The following is a 19,927-nucleotide window of genomic DNA, read 5'->3' as shown; positions in this document are numbered from 1 at the left end:
AATTAAGCATGAGTAGACACGAGAGAGGGCGGGATTTTCGCTTCTGACAAAAGCAGCCCGGCCTATCCATGCAACGCTGCTATTGGTTACTCTCCATTGGGTGTTGGTGATATTCTACCCAGTCAGCTCTCCGATGAACATCCAGCCAGCCACGTGCTTGTGTTCTTAAGCACATGTTGGAGTACAACAGATGTGCATTGTATTTCTTTAGTTGTTGTTTTTTTAAACATTTTTATTTTATTTTTTAATGGAAATATTCTACCACAACCATATAAACACTCACCTTTGTTTGATGTATTTTTTTAGTCTTTATGTTAATCTTTACTAGATGTCTATCATTTGTTTTCATTATTATGTCAACAAAGATACATTAATGTATCATGTTGCTTGGCTGATAGTTTTATCTACAGTAGTAGCAATACATTCTGAGCAACAGTGCAAGTAACCTTAGGCAAATTAAAAAAAAAAATGCATGATAGAACTCAATGAACTCCCAATCAGCATTTACTAAAGAAAATATACAGTAGCAGTATGCATTATGCCACTTTCTTTTTATACTACACTTTCTATCGACAAAATAGTAACTAATAAAGTTTAATCTAACATAATCTAATCTAATCTGTAATAACTAAACATTGCAGTGTTTTGAGATCTTCTCTTCTATAGGGAGTGAACATTCAGCTGTGCTATGAGGGGTTATAGGTTGGGACAAAGGCAGAACAAATATGAACAGGGCCCCAGTCCGATGCGAGGTGGGGGCAAGCAGGGGAAGGGGGTGTGGGGAGTAGTGGTGCATTGGTAGATCATCACTCGCGGGCCCCTTCAAATGACACGCGGATTTTCCAGACGGAGTGGCCAAGCCGGGTGATTGTATGTTTATAACAGCTTCATGCATCATCTCGCATTTATTTTTGTCCCTCCCTTTTCCCACCCTGGACACCCCGCGCAGCCCCCCATTCTCCGCTCCTGGATTGGGAGTCCAATTTTTCTACATATTGAGATCATTTAAAATTCCATTTCCGGTGACTTGCACTTTTAAAAAAATATTAAAAAGGTCATTGCAAGTATTAATATTGTGTAAGCGGGTGGCCCGGTGGCGCGAGTGGTTAGCGTGTTGGCCTCACAGCTCTGGGTTCCTGGGTTCAAATCCAGGTCATGTCCATCTGTGAGGAGTTTGCATGTTCTACCCAGGCCTGCGTGGGTCTCCTCCGGGTACCTACCACATTCCAAAAACATGCATGGTAGGCTGATTGGAAACTCTAAATTGCCCCCAAGTATGGGTGTGAGTGTGCATGTTTGTCTGTCCCCTCGTGCCCTGCGATCAGCTGGCCACCGATTCAGGATGTCCCCCGCCTCTGGCCCAGAGACAGCTGGGATTGGCTCCAGCACCCCCCGCAACCCTAATGAGGATAAAGCGGTTCCGAAAATGAATATATATATATATAGTGTAAGCGTTTTAAAAGATTAGTTTTTAGATTATATTTTTAACAAGAAGCCCAAGTATCCTGTTTAGCAGTAAACCTAGAATGACAGTCCCTAATACATGTAAATATGTGGGTTTGTGTGCAATGTTGCCTCTAAGATGCGCGCGTGCGCAATTGTGCACTACTCTCGTCTTCTCTGCGCACAGCAAATCATATGGAGCGCACAAAATAAAATCCCAATTATTTTTTTTATTTTTTATTTTTTTTAGCTGTGAGGCCGACGCGCGAACCACTCATCCGCCGGGCCGCCCATTCATAGATATTAATCATTACATTTTATTATTACTAAATCATTTATGTGTAGTAGACATACACCTGCTTATGGCAGGAGTGGTACTGGTGTGTGCCCATAGCGAGCAATGATGATATTGCTCACACCGGTACTCAGTGTGCTCAGGGAGGTTGTCTTTCTGCCCAGACAAACAAAAAATTAGAGGGAACATTGTTTGTGTGTGACCTCCATTAACAAACACACATCTGAATGGTCAAAACACATCTTACTTGGTACACGTAATTTTCAGTTAGTTTAATATAGTTCTCTGTGTGTTTGATTTCGAGGTCTCAGGCACGAAGGTCTTGTGCTCATTTGTGCTTCGGTGCTCCATTGGTATCTCTTTGCTCCGGACTACATTTTCACATTGAGCCCTATTTTGTTTCTCCCTCTCGAGAGCTTTCTCCATCTCAGTGTAGTAGTCAAGGGCCTTCCGCACTGGGTCAATGATGTGTTGCTGCAGGAATTAAACCATGGATAAATCCCCAAATTTCACCCCAATAACAGACATGTCACACATTTCCTCAAACAGATTGATTTGACTGTCTACAATGTTTTTAAAGTCTCCTCAATTATATTACCTCAAGGCAGGGAAAAAGGTTGGCCAGCTCTACAAAGAGTGGCAAAAGCACAAATCTGATGAAGCCAGTTTGGGATGAGGGCTTGGTTATCTTGTCCCGATCCATGAAAGGGGTGACAGGAAGACCCTCTAGCTTCTCTACATCACTCTGAAGACGACACAGAATAATATCAAACTAAACTTGAAAAGGGCAAGATTGACACTTTCTTAAATCCAATGTTTCTCATTCGCATTTACACTACATCTTTATTTCTCGTAGGATCAATGCAAATCCAAAGATGTTTAATGCACAATAATTTCCCAGAATTCAGCACATGTCCCTAACCTGGTTGTAGAATTCCTGTAAAAGACAATCTAGCCATGGTTCAGCCACTTCCATTGGCCGTGCTTCATTTGAGATGTCACTCACTTTGATCAAAATCATCATGAGCTATTTAAAGGAAAAAGACATATTTTAAACTGATGCAGTACAATGCAAATGTCATTACAATTCACCTAAAAATGGTAAAAATCCTGTATTGTTTATATTTTCACGTGGCAACAGTGTTTTAAAATGTGAAAACATTAAAGAGTTTAAAAAAATAATTGTGCTATCCTCCTCTCAAAACTAAAAACTTGTCAGTCAAAAATTAGGACACCTAATTACACTTTATTAAAAATACAGGCTAGTGTCAGGTAAAGGTGAACCTTTTTCACAGTGGTTATTTTTTCAACAGTGTTTGGCTGTGTTCTGAGATCAAAGTTTGAATAAGGTAGTGGGTTTGGTCTTTCTGTGTAGATTTTGCATGTTCTCCCTTGTCCCTGCATGGGTCTTCTCCAGTGTAATATATTGATAATGATAGTTGCCTCGGGTTATGGAAGTGTGTTTAACCACGCCACCTGGAGCCGTGGGGTAGCACAGCGTAACCCGGACGTTGTAGTGTTGTGTGTCCGGTCTGTGTGTGTGTGTGTTGTTGGAGAGTGGCAATAAAGAGCTACACGTGTGTTACCCTGGCTCCGCCGTCTATTGCTGTTATGGATATATTAACAGTTATATAAACTGCAAAGTTATCACAGTGGCGACGAAGATGGGATCCCTTTCCAGGCGGTAGGGATTAAAAGTTTCGGACGAGGAGATTAAGGCGTTACAAGGAGGTAACGTGACTTTGCAGACTAGCATTAGCAAGAGTGCTAAGCTAACGGCGGCGCTGCATCATGGCCAGATTCTTTGGAAATCTCGGCGAATACGAAGAAGTTAAAGAAGATTTTGAATCTTACTTGGAACGTTTTGAACAATGGATGATCATCAACGAAGTGGAGGAAGGAAAAAAAACCGCCGTGTTCCTGTCTATAATAGGTGCAGAGGCCTACGGACTGTTGAAGGGCCTTTGCATACCAGAGAAGCCTAGTAGCCTCTCATAAGAGGTGCTAAGTGGAAGATTAGCATCTCATTACAACCCGAAACCGCTGGTGATCGCGGAGCGATTCAAGTTTCAAAAGAGGAATCAGAGAGAGAACGAGTCTGTGTCGGATTATATTGTGGCGTTGAAGCAGCTATCCAGCCACTGCGAATTTGGTCTCCATTTGGACGAAGCAATGAGAGACAGATTTGTTTGTGGATTGAGAGTGGAAGCTATTCAGAGAAGATTACTCACGGAGCAAGATCTAACATTTAAAAAAACATGTGAACTGTCGTTGTCCATGGAGATGGCATCAAAGAGTACGTTGGAGTTCGCTAGCAAAATGGAAGAACCTGCCACATTAAATAAGATTGACCAGGAAAAGACAAGCAAAAGTGCGTGGAAATACCAACCAGCCACCAGCGATTGGAAAAGTAAAACCACAAGTGGAAAATTCAGACCACAGAGAAGAGGAAATCACCAACCCTGTTACAGATGTGGACTAAGCAACCACGCCGCTCATGAATGCAGGTATAAAGGAGAGACATGTTACAAGTGTTCAAAAGTAGGACACATAGCAAGGATGTGTAAAACTAAAAATTGGCAAGGACACACACAGTATGTAAAAGGAAATAAAAATGAGACAACAGGAAATGTGGATGATGAACGGTGGGAGTCATATCGCTTGAATGCCGTGTATCCCACAAATGCTGTCGGGAATTGGAAGAAGGAAATGACAGTACAGGTCATATTAGAAGGAACTCCTCTAGAGATGCAACTGGACACAGGGGCGGCTGTAACACTTGTTTCGGAAATAGTGTATAAGAAGCACCTCTCTCATCTGCCTTTGGAAGTAAGTAAAGTGCAGCTGTCAACTTTTTCCGGAGAGAACATTCCTTTGATGGGACAAGTGACGGCCAAGGTAAAATATGGGACCCAGGGTGGGGAGCTACCATTAGTGATCGTAAAAGGTGACAGACCAGCCCTACTTGGCCGTAACTGGCTCAAAAACTTCAAACTGGACTGGGCACGCATCTTCTCAGTTATACCAGCAAGGGGCGGTAACGACACAGATGTGGATACAGTGTTGCAGAGACACAAAGCAGTGTTTGCTGAGGAGTTGGGCACTATTCGGAATTTTAAGGCCAACATTACAGTAAAGCCAAATACCAAACCGATCTTCAGGAAGGCCAGACCAGTGCCATATGCATTAAAGAATGCAGTTGAGACTGAGTTAAATCGCCTAGAGAAAGCTGGCATTATCTCAAAGAAAGAACATAGTCAGTGGGCCGCGCCCATAGTAGTGGTACCCAAAGCAGACAAGTCAATTCGTATCTGTGGAGACTATAAGGTCACAGTAAATCAAAGTGTGGAAGAGGAGACCTATCCACTACCAAACGTTGAAGACCTTTTTGCCACCCGAGCTGGAGGCATTCTTTTCAGCAAGTTAGACTTGTCACAGGCTTACCAACAGCTGGAGTTAGGAAAAGACTCAGAAAAGTATTTGACAATAAATACTCACAAAGGACTGTATGTGTATCATAGACTCTCATACGGAGTGTCCAGTGCTCCTTCCATATTTCAGAATGTGATGGACCAGATACTCCAAGGCTTGGAGCATGTCACCTGTTTTTTAGACGACATTTTGGTCACAGGAAAGACAAGAGCTGAACACCTGAGGAATCTGGAGGAGGTACTGAGCCGCCTGGAGAGCTACGGGGTAAGAGTGAAAAGAGCAAAATGTGATTTCATGCAGGAGAAAGTAGAATACCTGGGGCATCTGATAGATAAGGAGGGACTGCACCCCACTGCGACAAAAGTTGCAGCCATCGTTAATGCACCCCAGCCTACAAACGTCACAGAGCTACGGTCTTTTCTAGGACTATTAAACTATTATGGTCGGTTCATGAAAGACCTGTCGACGGTGCTGCAGCCGCTACATCAACTACTGAAGAAGGAAGTTGATTGGCAATGGACTACTAAATGTGCAGCAGCATTCAAAGATGCAAAAGAACAGTTAGTAAAAAGCTCAGTAGTAGTGCACTATGACACCAAGAAACCCCTGAGATTAGCTTCCGATGCATCCCCTTATGGAATCGGGGCTGTCCTGTCTCACATAATGGGAAATGGAGATGAGAAACCGATCGCATTTGCATCGCGTACATTGACAGAGGCAGAAAGCAAATATAGTCAGATAGAGAAAGAGGCTTTGGCCATAATTTTTGGTGTGACCAAATTTCATAAATATTTATATGGCCGCAAGTTCAGTTTAATAACGGACCACAGGCCCCATCTTGCTATTTTGGGACCCAAGTCTGAAATTCCCACTTTAGCTGCTCTGCGAATGCAGCGCTGGGCGCTGAGACTGATGGCTTATGACTACAGTATAGAGTACAGAACATCAGCAGAACATGCCAACGCAAATGCGTTATCTAGACTGCCGGGGAAGGAAAAGGATAACACCGCGGAGGAAAACAGCATCTTCTATTTCTCAGTAGTAGATGAGCTTCCCGTGCAAGCTACAGAGATTGCACAGAGCACTCTCAAGGACCCAGTCCTATGCAAAGTACTGGAGCTGACTCGGTCTGGATGGCCAAGTCAAAACAAGGACGAGAGACTGAAACCATACTTTTTCAGGAAAAATGAACTGTCGGTGGAACAAGGTTGCATATTGTGGGGAATTCGAGTTATCATTCCACCAGCACACCGAGAGCGGCTACTGCATGATCTTCACCTAGGACACCCGGGAGGGTGCAGGATGAAGGCCTTGGCCAGGAGCTATTTGTGGTGGCCGCAGTTGGACAGTGACATAGAACATACAGTACAACAATGTGACGCCTGTCAGAGTGTGAGGAAACTACCTGCAACCGCACCTCTACACGTCTGGAAATGGCCGACTAGAGTTTGGCAGAGAATACATATTGACTTTGCAGAGAAAGACCAACACCACTTTTTAGTACTAGTGGACAGTCATTCAAAATGGCTGGAGGTCATCGCCATGGCAACAACCACAGCAGCCAAAATGATTGAGGTGTTGCGGAATATTTTTGCTTCCTACGGGCTTCCTGAGGAGATTGTTTCTGACAACGGACCTCAATTCACTTCGCAGGAGTACAAGACATTCCTGCTGAGCAACGGAATAAAACAAACTTTGGTACCAGCTTACCATCCCGCTTCCAATGGAGCGGCAGAGCGAGCAGTTCAGACAGTGAAAGCATCACTGCTGAAACAAGTACTCGAGGAGAAGAAACAAAAGGTCACAATAACTATGCAGCACAGGCTAGCTAACTTCCTGATAGCATACAGGAGTACACCGCACACTGTTACAGGATGTGCACCAGCGGAACTGTTTTTAAAACGTCAAATCAGGACCAGGTTCAGCTTACTGAAACCAGATCTCGCTCGAGTGGTGGAAGCAAAACAAGAGAAGCAGAAACACTATCATGATAGAACCACCTCCAAGCTGAGACATCTGTCTGAGGGTGACTCAGTTCTGATCCGGAATTTTCGTGGAGGGAAGGAGAGGTGGACAAAAGGAACAGTGGAAAAGAGACTCGGACCAGTCACCTACCTGGTGTGGAATGGTGTGAGCCGACGCTCGATCCACATTGATCATCTGCTGTACAACCAACCGTCCAGACCAGAGACATTGGAGCTTCCGGATGAGCAGCTGGACATCACAAACAAGTACCCTGTGGCGGTTCACGCAGATGTGGGGGGGAAAGGCACACCTGGAGCAGTAGGTGGTAGCCCGTACTCACCTGAAGAGACACGTAACATCTTCGCCAGGCTCAGTGGCCTGTGACAAGACAGTTACACCTGACAACCGAGCAGTCAGTTCCCCAGAGGTGTGTGGGCGCAGGTACCCAGTGAGAGATAGAGCACCTCCGAAGCGACTGAATTTGTGATCGGTCAGTTGTGAGGAACGTCGTTCCTAAAATAAAAGAGTTCCTGTTCATACAAAAATGTGAAAAGAGTTCCTGAGATTGGAATGTCAAAGACTGGAATATTGAGTCTAATGGTTGTGTTAGCAGTAATAATTTAGTTACAAGTTGAGAAGTAAAATTATAAAAAGTTAATGAGGCAAAGATAATTGTTGGAGTTGAGTGCTAAGTATACATAGGAACTTCATAGTTAAAGGGGGAGGAGTGTAATATATTGATAATGATAGTTGCCTCGGGTTATGGAAGTGTGTTTAACCACGCCACCTGGAGCCGTGGGGTAGCACAGCGTAACCCGGACGTTGTAGTGTTGTGTGTCCGGTCTGTGTGTGTGTGTGTTGTTGGAGAGTGGCAATAAAGAGCTACACGTGTGTTACCCTGGCTCCGCCATCTATTGCTGTTATGGATATATTAACAGTTATATAAACTGCAAAGTTATCACATCCAGGTAATGTGCAAAAAACATGAATGGTAGGCTGGTGTCTGAAATTGTTCCTAGTTACGTATGAGTGTGAACATGAATAGTTTTTTGTCTCGTGCCCTGCGATTGGCTGGCAACCAAGTGAGGGTGTCCCCTGCTCACTGCCCCTTCTTGGCTAGGTTAGGCTCCAGCAACCCCGCAACCCTTGTGTGCATATTCTAAGTCCCTCTGTATTTTCTTTGTCACTACCAGATTTGAGACCGATGGTGAAGCATCTATATGCTCGATGATGCCTTCTTGCAACATCGAAGACAGTTCAGCTGAGACCCCATCTCTGTGGGCAAGTAACATACGCCTGAGAGGCTGGATTATTGGCACAAATCTAGGGTCCACACGAGGGCAGTAATTGAACGCAGTCATCCCAAGCCATCAAACAATGCTGGACATTTGGTTTGGGGCGATGCAGGTAGGATCTGCATTATAGCCTGGCTGCTATTGTCCATCATTGAAAAGCCCAGTTCTATAAGCAAGCCAAGCAAGTTGTCCCCCTAGCGTGCCACCGTAAATGAGAAGGATGGTAAATGCTTTGTACCGCATCTGACGGGCAGATTAAGGGTACTCATTATATTGATTTTGGAGTTTCCATAGCCATACAGAGTAAGTCTTGGACGTGGACTGTTACGTACTACAAAAATATTCTCACCAGCCTATTACCCTTCAGACTTGACACAGTTTATCTTAATCCCCAGATAATTAGCTGTGTGTGTGTGTTTTGCAGACACAACAGTGGGTCAATAAGTGTTTAGAGCCCCAGTACAAGGAGTGCTTGCACAGAAATAAGCTCCACTGATTCCGGCACCGGCAGTGCTTGTAGAGACATTCGCTTTGGAAAGAGATGCAAGCACATCCTAGCTAGGAAAGCCTTTAACATCAGAACAAATACAAGACAGTCAGAAGATCTGGACAAGTGCAACAACTTAAAAAGAGAGCACCCATCTAGGACGCCTCTCAAGAGAGGGTAGTGTTGTTGAGGCATGGAACAAAGTTGTATATTAATGATGACGGAATTGTGTACGGGAAAGCAGAAGCAAAACAGTAGTTAGTTCTCCCTAAAGAGTATCGTCAACAGGTTCTTCTCAAAAGTCGAGAGGACTTTTGATCTGATTGAACACATTCTACTGGACTCGTATGTACTTTGACATTCAACATTTTCTTACTAAAGAAAGCAAGTGTCTTAAAGCAAAACAACCACAGAGACAAGAGCTCCCATTATAAACTTGGGCCACCCCTTGCCCTTTTGAACTGGTACCTATTGACTTTTTACACACAGACATGCAAACAGGGGTTTGACTACATTTTATTTGTGATTGATCATTACACTGTTTTGCTCAAGCATATGCAAAAAGAAATAAGTCATCAAAAACAATTGAAAAATGATTCAATGTTTTTTTTTCAGATTTCAGAAAGAATTCACCACGGTCTAGGAAGAGGGTTTGAAAACCAATTAATGGACCAACTCCAGAAAAGCTCTGATGTGTGAGGGTCTCACACAGCATCTTACCACCCCCAAGGCAATGGTAAATGCGAGCAATTTAACAGAACTCTTCTGGCAATGCTGCACACACTCACAAATGAGCAAAAGGGCGATTGGAAAAGCTCGTTGGAAAAATGGTGCATGCGTACAACTGTACATGTAGTGGGGTCATGGGATTCTCTCCTTTTTACTTCCTCTATGCAAGGTCCAAACATTTGCCAGTGCAAAATAGATTTACAAAGAATATGTACAGAATAGGCAAAAGCAAATGCAACAAGCCGAGGGGTTGAGACAAAAGAGTACATGGAGTCGACTTGCATCATGCTGGCTGAGTTCTTGTGAGAACTGTATCACGAGCGAATTGGGCTGGGCAAATTCCAGTCTTACTGGGAGAGTAAAGTACATGTGGTAGGTAGTATAACAAAAGAGCAGGTATTGTCCAGTCTATGAAGTAGAACCACAGGGGGGGGGGAAGAGTAAATTTCGGGTGTTACACAGTCACCTCTTACTTCCATGTAATAGCCTGCCCCTGGAGACATCAACACCAGTTACTGTCAAATAAAAACAAAAGCAATCACAGAAAAAGACACGACAACCAAACGATGGACAAGAAGAAGAGTCAGACTGTGAGGGCAGTGATCAAATTGAACTGATTGGCTAATATCCCAAAGATCACGAGCCAGTACTGTACTGTAGAGTTGAATCCGGATGCTGAACCATTCGTTCATCCGTTAAGGCGGAAGATAGAGAGTTGGATTTGGAGGATGCAACCGCAGATCCAGTAGATGCTGAATAAAAAATCAGAAACATTGCAGTTGAGCGGGAAGCCAAGAATGATGTAATGGAGCCGCAGCAGTATCTCTATGAGCAGGCCAAGGACTATCTATCATCCTTTTCCCTCGCCAGTGACAGATGGGATGCAGCGAACACGCTGTCGTGTGAAAATGTTGAAATGAAGTTGAGGAAGGTCAGAGCCGCCACCAGGAAGGAAGGTAAACTATCACCTGACACTCCCATACAGTGGACAGAGACACCAACAGACACTGAACTTGCTAGACAAACTGAGAGAGCCTGTCTTAGGGAGCACCTTGTTATTACCCTACCATTTGTCCTTCATGCAGATGCCTCTCAAGAAGGATTGGGACCATTCCTTTATCAGACACAAAACAGCAAAATAACCAGCATTGTCTTGCGCCCATTGGGCTGAATTGCCTTGTGTATGGGCCGATTCCTTCCACCTCAGTAATACATGTAGTACTTGTATAATTGTTACTTTGTTGTACCTATGAACAAATCGATTTGCGACCGGTCATCTGGAACCAATTGTGTTTGTAAATTGGGAGCCTACCATCTATGTAGTATATAGATAAGCCCTAATGGAACACAGTAGCCAACAATCAAGACATTCCGGCAGGATTTGTCACAAATAAACCGCTTACTGTGGCCATAAGAGATGCTCTATCTGGAGAATACTGTATGTTAATTTACGGTAGATGATCTTTATCTGTGTTATGTAGCTTCAAATGCTATTATTTATTAAGTTTTCTTATACTCAAATTACTGACTAATAGCCTCTTTAGACGGTGAAATTGATACCAACCTCTGGTCAACTTAGCTAGAAATTCATGCAAACCTAACACACTTCATACTTAAACTTTAAACCCAATGCTAGAGGTTTGTTTCCCAGTATATCCCTCAGCAAGTGGTTATTCCCTAGCAGCAGCACTCTTATCTCATCTGTGGATCAATGCATCAGATTCATTCTGAAGTGGTCAATATTTGATAGATGTCCATTATGGGATTTTTCATGATGCATTATCCTAGAGGTCTTCACTTTGCTTGTTAAACATTTTAAATGTGAACAAAATAATATTTATTTATAATATTTCTTAAATTGAGTAGTGACAAGAAGAAAGATGGGTTTTCAATTTGTTGCACAGCAGCATCACAAATGCATTTAAATATTTTCCCCCAGATTAAGTCTCTCTAAGTATATTACTCCGTGTGATGCAGTTAGTTATTTGAGAAGAATAAAGTGGCATTTCTTACTTACCACATCTCTGTGGTCTTTGCTGTCAAAGTCAAACGAAGACAGAATAGACTTAAACTTGCTGAGGATCTCGCTATGTCTTGTCATATCAGTTGCCAAAATGCATCTGCAGTTACAAAAATACTACTATGTTGTTGTGTAACTGACTGAGGACAGCAAAAGTGAAGGTTAACACAGGGAACCCCCCCCCCCAAAAAAAACCATCTCACTTAATAACGCCTTCTCTTATCCGTTTGTACTGGTCCAGAGACACATTTCTGAAGATGTTGGTTTCCGCCTAGATAAAGACACAACCGCAAAAAATAATTTCAGTGATCTTGCTTTGATAATTCATTAATTTATTCTTTTTCTGAACCGCTTTATTCTCACTATGCGAGCGGGGGATGCTTGAGCCTATCCCAGCTGACTTCGGGACAGGGGCAGGGGACACCCTGACTCGCAGCCAATCGCAGGGCACGAGGAGACAGACAACCATTCACACACACACATAACAAGGGACAATTTAGAGTGTCCAATCAGCCTACCATGCATGTTTTTGAATTGGGAGGAAACCAGAGTACCCAGAGAAAACCCACGGAGGCCACGGGAGAACATGCAAACTCCACACTGGTGGACCGACCTGGATTTGAACCCAGGACCCCAGAGCTGTGCTAACCTCTCAAGCCGCCGGGCCGCCGCTTTGATAATTTATCACTTTATTTCACCCACTTAAACATTTTTCATCTCAGGATTTTCTTTCTTCCTTTGTTTCAGTGTCAAAGAGTTGTACCTTTTCCAGTATATCAAAAGCAACGGCGCAGTGATGGTTCTCTAAAGGAGAGATGTCGTTGTAGCGTAGGGCAAGTTCTGTCCGAGCATTTATCTGTAACACACACTTATTTAGTACATTGGAATTTTCTGTTGTAACTAGCATTACAGAATATGTGCAGTAGGCTTACCTGGTAGGCATTATTGTAGCCAGTGTGGTCTAGGTCATGGCAAATTGCAGAGGTCAGCATGATCAGTAAATCAGTGGTCTCAACCTTATTTCTCAGGTCAGTCAACCAGATTAAACCATACATCTGTGAAAGAGAGTACACGTTTATGTTTTCCTAGATGTAAAATATTTCTTCTCGATCATTCATAATGCCAGCCTCAAATTACAACAATTTTTTGATCATTCATGATGATTGTGATGTCAGATTGTTTCTATGTGCCCTGTGATTGGCGGTCAACCCATTGAGGGTGTCTAATCCCTAATCCCTATAGTTAGCAAAGATAAATCTCCAGCACTTCACAACCCTTGTCCGTACAGGGAGCTATAAAGATGAATGAATGTTTACTTATTACGTTATTGTTGCGCTGATGATCTTTAATATTTAACATGAAAAAGGCAAAAATGAGAATTTGAGAAGGGCAATTAGGTACTTTTTCATGACACACATGCACACACACACACAAATACACGTATACACATACACCAACTCACCATCTGTGTGACGCAGAAGCAATGCTTGAAGTTGTGGAAAGGAATGTTGTTGTATCTGCGGTATACTTCATACAGGAACTGTTGTAATACTTCAGGCTCAATGTTGTAGGTAGTGATGAAATCTAAGTCTGTGTACATGACTTGAAGAAGTACCATTATCTCTGCATCTTCCCATTGCCTACACTCATGCAAAAAGAGAAGTCAAACAATAACAGAGAAACAATGCGTGTTGGTACGTTTTCAACTATTTCAGTTTTTAAATGTTTATTAAGTCCAAACCCTTTATTGTCACTTCATGTAGAGAATGTTGACATTAGGGGCGGCCCAGTGGCATGACTGGTTAGCGCGTCGGCCTCACAGCTGAGTTTTTATCATTATTGTTGACAAAAATTACCCCCGATGATTATCGTGGTGGTGGAGTTTGTGTGTCCCAATGAACCTAGGAGCTATGTTGTCTGGTGCCTGATCCGAGGTCAGGGAGAAAACAAAGAATGACTCAGAAGACCTCAAATGAGAGTTATACCACATTTTCCCTCGCCCACACGGGTCACCAGGGCCCCACTCTGGAGCCAGGCAGGTGACAATGGTGAGTGCCTGGTGACCGGGCACAGCCCGAAGAGGCTATGTAGGTTCCCCTTCCCATGGGCTCATCACCTGTAGGAGGGGGCCATAGAGGTCGGGTGCGGAGACAGTTGGGCAGCAGCCATGGCAGGGGTCCTTGGCAGTCTGATTTCCAGCTGCAAAAACTGGCTCTTGGGACATGGAATGTCACCTTTCTGGTTGGGATAGAGCCTGAGTTAGTGTGTGAGGTTGGGAAGTTCTGGCTTAATGTCGTCGGGCTCACCTCTAAGCACATATTGGGCTGTGGTAACACTCATCTCGAGGGGGTTTGGAAAATCTTCCACTGTGGAGTCACCCACGCATGGTAAGTTGCGACAAGGAGCAGGTGTGGGCATGCTCCTTGCTCCTCGGTTCTGTGCCTGTACACTGGGGTTCACTCTGTTTGACAAGAGGGTAGCAGCCATCCGCCTTTGGGTGGGGGGACGGGACCTGACTGTTGTTTGTGCTTCTGCATCAAACAGCAGCTCGGAATACCCTTTTTTGAATCCTTAGAAAGGGTGCTGGAGATTGCCCCTCCTGTGGACTTGTTCTGCTGGGGGACTTCACTGTTCACACGGGCAATGACAGTGAGACCTGTAGGGACTTCAAATGAATGGCATCCTTAATCAGAACCCGAGCGGTGTCCTATTGTTGGACTTATGCGCCCACCGTGGATTGTCAATGATGAATACCATGCTCAAGCATAAGGGTGTCCATATGTGCCCTTGGATTCAGGAAACCCCAGGCTGCAGTTTGATAATTGACTTTGTAGTCAGATCTTTGGACTTGTCTTGGACATTTGGGTAAAGAGAGGGGTGGAGCTGTCAACCGATCACCACCTAGTTGTGAGTTGTCTCCGATGGTGGGGGAAGGTGAGGGTCCAGCCTGGCAGATGCAAATGTTTTGTGAGGGTCTGCTGGGAACGCCTGTCGGAGTCCCCACCAGAAAGAGTTTCAACTCCCACCTTCGGCAGAGCGTCTCTCATGTCCAAATGGTCCACTCGGACTCAAGGTCCCCCTTGATTCCAAGTGGACTATTTTTGGGCCTCTATTGCCGAGGCGGCAGACCGGAGCTGCGGCTACAAGGTGGTTGGTGCCTGTTGTGGGGGAAACCCCAGAATTCACTGGTGGACATAAGTGTTAAGGGATGTCTTAAGGCTGAAGGAGGAGTGCCATTATGGCCCGTGGAACTCCAGAAAAAGCTGGCAGGTACTGGCTGGGCAAGCGGCACATGGCTCTGGTGGTCTTTGAAGCAAAAACCCAGGCATGGGAGGAGTTCAGTGAGCCCATGGCGAACAACTTCTGGGTGGCTTCAAGGAAATTTTGGTGCACCATCCGACGTGTCAGGAGGGCAAAGCAGTGCACCATCAACACCGTGTAGAGTGGGAATGGGGCGCTGCTGACCTTGACTCAGGATGTTGGGAATCAGTGAGTCGAATAGGTTGAAGACCTTTTTAAATCCACCGACACACCTTCTCATAAGGAACCAGAGACTCTGAGGTGGGTTTTTCGATATCTGGGGTTGAATTCAGTAAGGTGGTTAAAAAGCTTCTCAGTAGTAAGGCCAAGAGGGTGGATAAGATCTGTCCAAAGTTTCTCAAGCTTTTTGATGTTGCGGGGTTGTCTTGGCTGACATGCCTCTGCAACATTGCAGGGACATCGGGGACACTGCCTCTGGACTGGCAAACCAGAATGATTGTTCCCCCTTTTAAAGGGGGTGTGGTCCAATTATAGGGGAATCACACTCCTCAGGCTCCCTGGGAAGATCTACTTGAGAGGGGAGTCCGTCGGGAATTTGAATCTCAGATTCAGGAGGAGCATGTGGTTTTCATCCTGGCCGTGGAACAATGGATCAGCTTTTCATGCCACTGTCACAATGAAATTTCCCGAATATGGGATGAATAAAGTTATCCAATCCAATCCAATACCCTCACCAGGGTATGGGTGTGAGTGTGTATGGTTGTCCGTCTCCTTGTGCCCTGTGATCGTCTGGCCACCGATTCTGGGTGTCCCCCGCCTTTGGCACGGAGTCAGCTGGGATAGGCTCCAGCACCCCCGCGACCCTAATGAGGATAAAGCGGTTCAGAAAATGAGATGAGATATGTCAAAATTGAATTCTCTTTCATGGGGAGCCTGAAAAGTGAAAGAAAACATGAAGCAGTTTTTAAGGATGTCCAAAATTAAGGGTTTTTGTCGTTTCGTAGCTTGACAGTAGAAGCAACTTTAAAAGGCAGATAAATGCCGCATGTGTGCCTGCGTAGTGCTGCAAAAACTGTAATCGTTTGTGGTCTGAAAGTTTTGCATGTGTTAAAAAACTGGTTCAAAGGTCAAAAATTCAACCTAGGCGTCGATTTAAATCGATTTTTTGAAGAACCAAAAGGCAAAAATCAAAAATCGGGCCCTGTCATGACAGAATTCACTATTGAAGCTAACCATAGTCGAAAACCGCATTAAAATTGGACGTAAAATGTGGAAATGGCGTCCCATCCGTATGAGAGTTTATAATTGATTTTTAGCAAGACGACACAAATGACCTGAAAAATGATGCACCTGCAATGTTGTCCTCGTCATGGTGCTTTTAGAAAACAGAAAGGTTTTCATCTGAAAGTTTCGCAAGTACCAAAAAAATGGCCCAAAGTTGCACTTTTCCGACCTCAAAAATGCGACACCCTGGTACAAATATCAATTTTCTACTGGAGTCCAAATTCAAAGATCAGCCGCGGTGCATCCCCAGAGGCGTAAATTTGCCAACTTTTGGTGAAAACCGCATTCAAATCGGACTTACAGTCTTGTGTCAATTTTACTCAGACCTCACGTACACGCATACACACGCGCACACATTCTCAGAAATAGAAATATGTATAGATATAGTGGGGCAAATAAGTATTTAGTCAACCACCAATTGTGCAAGTTCTCCTACTTGAAAAGATGAGAGAGGCTTGTAATTGTCAACATAGGTAAACCTCAACCATGAGAGACAGAATGTGGGGGAAAAAAACTGAAAATCACATTGTTTGATTTTTAAAGAATGTATTTCCAAATTAGAGTGGAGAGTATTTGGTCACCTACAAACAAGCAAGATTTCTGGCTGTTAAAGCGGTCTAACTTCTTCTAACAAGGTCTAACAAGGTCTCCACTCATTACCTGTATTAATAGCATCTGTTTCAACTCATTATCAGTATAAAAGACACCTGTCCACAACCTCAGTCTCTCACACTCCAAACTCCACCATGGCCAAGACCAAAGAGCTGTCGAAGGACACCAGAGACAAAATTGTAGACCTGCACCAGGCTGGGAAGACTGAATCTGCAATATGTAAAATGCTTGGTGTAAAGAAATCAACTGTGGGAGCAATTGTTTGAAAATGGAAGACATACAAGACCACTGATAATCTCCCTCGATATGGGGCTCCATGCAAGATCACACCCCGTGGCGTCAAAATGATAAGAAGAACGGTGAGCAAAAATCCCAGAACCACACGGGGGGACCTAGTGAATTACCTATAGAGAGCTGGGACCACAGTAACAAAGGCTACTAGCAGTAACACAATGCGCCGCCAGGGACTCAAATCCTGCACTGCCAGACGTGTCCCCCTGCTGAAGCCAGTGCACATCCAGGCCCGTCTCCGGTTTGCTAGAGAGCATTTGGATGATCCAGAAGAGGACAGGGGGAATGTGCTATGGTCAAATGAAACCAAAATAGAACTTTTTGGTAGAAGCACAGGTTCTCGTGTTTGGAGGAGAAAGAATACTAAATTGCATCCAAAGGACACCACACCCACTGTGAAGCATGGGGGTGCAAACATCATACTTTGGGGCTGTTTTTCTGCAAAGTGACCAGGACGACATATCTGTGTAAAGGAAAGAATAGATGGGGCCATGTATCGAGAGATTTTGAGTGAAAATCTCCTATCAGCAAGGACATTGAAGATGAGATAAAGATGATTTATGTCTAAAATGCCTTTCCTATTTCTGCATCCTCACCCTCTTGCTACTGTGACAACGTAATTTCCCGAATACGGGATGAATAAAGTTATCCAATCCAATGAGACGTAGCTGGGTCTTTCAGCATGACAATGATCCCAAACACAGCCAAGGCAACAAGGAGTGGCTTTGTAAGAAGCATTTCAAGGTCCTGGAGTGGCCTAGCCAGTCTCCAGATCTCAACCCCATAGAAAATCTGTGGAGGGGGTTGAAAGTCTGTGTTACTCAACAACAGCCCCAAAACATTACTGCTCTAGAGGAGATCTGCATGGAGGAATGGGCCAAAATACCAGCAACAGTGTGTGAAAAGCTTGGGAAGCGTTACAGAAAACGTTTGGCCTCCGTTATTGCCAACAAAGGGTACGTTAATTGTTGAAATGAACTTTTGGTATTGACCAAATACTTATTTTCCACCATGATTTGCAAATAAATTCTATAAAAATCAAACAATATGTTTTTCGGGGGGTTCTCTCCACATTCTGTGTCTCATGGTTGAGGTTTACCCATGTCAAAACTGCTCATTTGCAGAGAAGTTTAAAATGAAAAGACAATTGCAAACGTTTGAAAACCTGTTTTTGTCAAACTATAACCAGAATACTATTGCACTCTTGTTTTTGACATATCTTATGCATGGAATAATGGACAAAAGTGGACTTTGACAGCAGACCCTTTTCCACTTGTTACTTGGTCAAATGGAACACAAACATGTTTGTATGCCATCCGAAAAGTCTCATTTGTGTGGCTATTGTGTGATGGTTTCAACATCCTGCGGTTTACAATGGTAGAGTATCACATCACTGTGTTAAATATTATTTCTATCTCTCGTGTGTTTTTTTTCTTTGCTTAAAAACGTTTTGGACAATGAAACGGATCCTCAATCAATTCAGTGCACATTGCCTCCTATTTCAAAAACAAGGGTTGATTGAGCCCCTCATTGGCCTTTTGATATGTCAGCCCGCTGCAGGCCTATTGATATTGAGATGAGTATGTTGACCTGATGAAACAAATGAGAGAGCACCTCGTTTTCAGAAAAACAGGCTGCTTACATGTTGTGCACGACTATCATTAACAAACTGCCTTATTTAAATGTTAATACACCGTGCCAGTAAATCCAAACCTACCAGTTGTCAAATGTTGGAGTCTTTAAGTACTGCCTCACTTCCTCTGATACCTCCAAAGAGCTGTAAGGGTGACACCATATGATAGTTATAGTTTATAAATGAACATATGTTTTATACACAACAAAAACGTAACTTCAGTAAAGAGTTTTTATCGTCATACATGCCTCATTTGAAGGAAAGTTTCACGCACATGGTCACATTCCTCTTTTGTTTTATGCAGAGTTCTCTTGTGGTAGAATGGTGAGGGTTTTTCTGCTCCCTCCGACAAGTCCTTGAATAACCCTAGCCAGCTAAGATGCTCCACACTCTAAAATGAATTATTTCAAGATGTTAGCAACACACAGCAGATTAATACACTGAAAAACATAGTTCCACTGCAAACTAGCACATACAATACTAATGGTGAAAACTCAATTTCAAAGGTTACTTTTGTATCAATTTTGATAAGAAGTTCAAGAGGCTAAATATGTAATTATTTACTCATACAGTAAATAATTGCAAACACTGATCTGTTAAGAGTTTGTAGTTCACAAGTTTCTTTGAAGTCTGCACCTCCAGTTTCTCCCGGAATGCATCCACTTGCTTCTTTATTTCAGAGATGATTGCAGGTGTATTTGTTGATTCGATGAGGATTTTTTTTTCCAGGCCTTGGAGTCTGAGATAACAACATCAATGACCTTATACTTTCATCTATCCTATTTCAATTTAGCATTATATGTGTATCACACAGAAGAAACTGAAAAAAAAATCTCTCTGACCTTTTCTCCATGAATGAGAGGTCGACTCCCAGTGCACCAGCAAACTCCACACCTTTTTTGGGGGGGTTGTTAATGAGTAATATCACATTTTTGCATTTCTGCTTATTTTTGGCCGAGTAAAGATACCTAATGGCTCACTGTTGCAGCCAGAGGCCACCACTTCCAATTTGTAGCATGAGCTTGGATTGTTAGGCTCCAGATTTGGCGAGATGTTGATAATGTTGCCTTTTGGATTGTAAAGTTTCAGGATGTCATGTGGTCCTGCTTCTGCTGCAGACCGGAACAGATCTGCAAAGATTGCTTCAGTTGTTTCTATAAGATAGTTGGGGTGTATTAAT

At 43.6% G+C, this 19,927-nt stretch overlaps 1 protein-coding gene across 2 annotated transcripts in view; it reads right to left on the bottom strand.

The window, feature by feature from the left end:
* Positions 1-1,784: 1,784 nt before the first annotated feature.
* LOC144087131 (high affinity cGMP-specific 3',5'-cyclic phosphodiesterase 9A) overlaps positions 1,785-19,927 on the bottom strand; it is a 20,876-nt gene continuing 2,733 nt past the window's right edge. Inside the window, exons 2-15 of one of the 2 annotated variants that reach the window (XM_077617461.1) lie at positions 19,716-19,877; positions 19,590-19,641; positions 19,384-19,486; positions 18,996-19,138; positions 18,832-18,891; positions 13,129-13,306; positions 12,599-12,721; positions 12,430-12,522; positions 11,870-11,937; positions 11,664-11,766; positions 2,661-2,765; positions 2,337-2,483; positions 1,986-2,212; positions 1,785-1,894 (exon numbers count right to left, since the gene is read on the bottom strand). In XM_077617461.1, the coding sequence (XP_077473587.1) occupies positions 2,006-2,212; positions 2,337-2,483; positions 2,661-2,765; positions 11,664-11,766; positions 11,870-11,937; positions 12,430-12,522; positions 12,599-12,721; positions 13,129-13,306; positions 18,832-18,891; positions 18,996-19,138; positions 19,384-19,486; positions 19,590-19,641; positions 19,716-19,877 (1,544 nt within the window). In that variant the 3' untranslated portion in view covers positions 1,785-1,894; positions 1,986-2,005. Of the gene's footprint in view, positions 1,895-1,985; positions 2,213-2,336; positions 2,484-2,660; positions 2,766-11,663; positions 11,767-11,869; positions 11,938-12,429; positions 12,523-12,598; positions 12,722-13,128; positions 13,307-18,831; positions 18,892-18,995; positions 19,139-19,383; positions 19,487-19,589; positions 19,642-19,715; positions 19,878-19,927 lie in introns of those variants that run through there. The other variant, XM_077617462.1, reaches the window with a different exon arrangement.

Source organism: Stigmatopora argus, chromosome 13 (assembly GCF_051989625.1).
Source record: "Stigmatopora argus isolate UIUO_Sarg chromosome 13, RoL_Sarg_1.0, whole genome shotgun sequence".
Lineage (NCBI taxonomy): Eukaryota > Metazoa > Chordata > Actinopteri > Syngnathiformes > Syngnathidae > Stigmatopora > Stigmatopora argus.
Note: the sequence above shows the minus strand (reverse complement) of the source record. Positions and strands in the feature narration are given on the sequence as shown.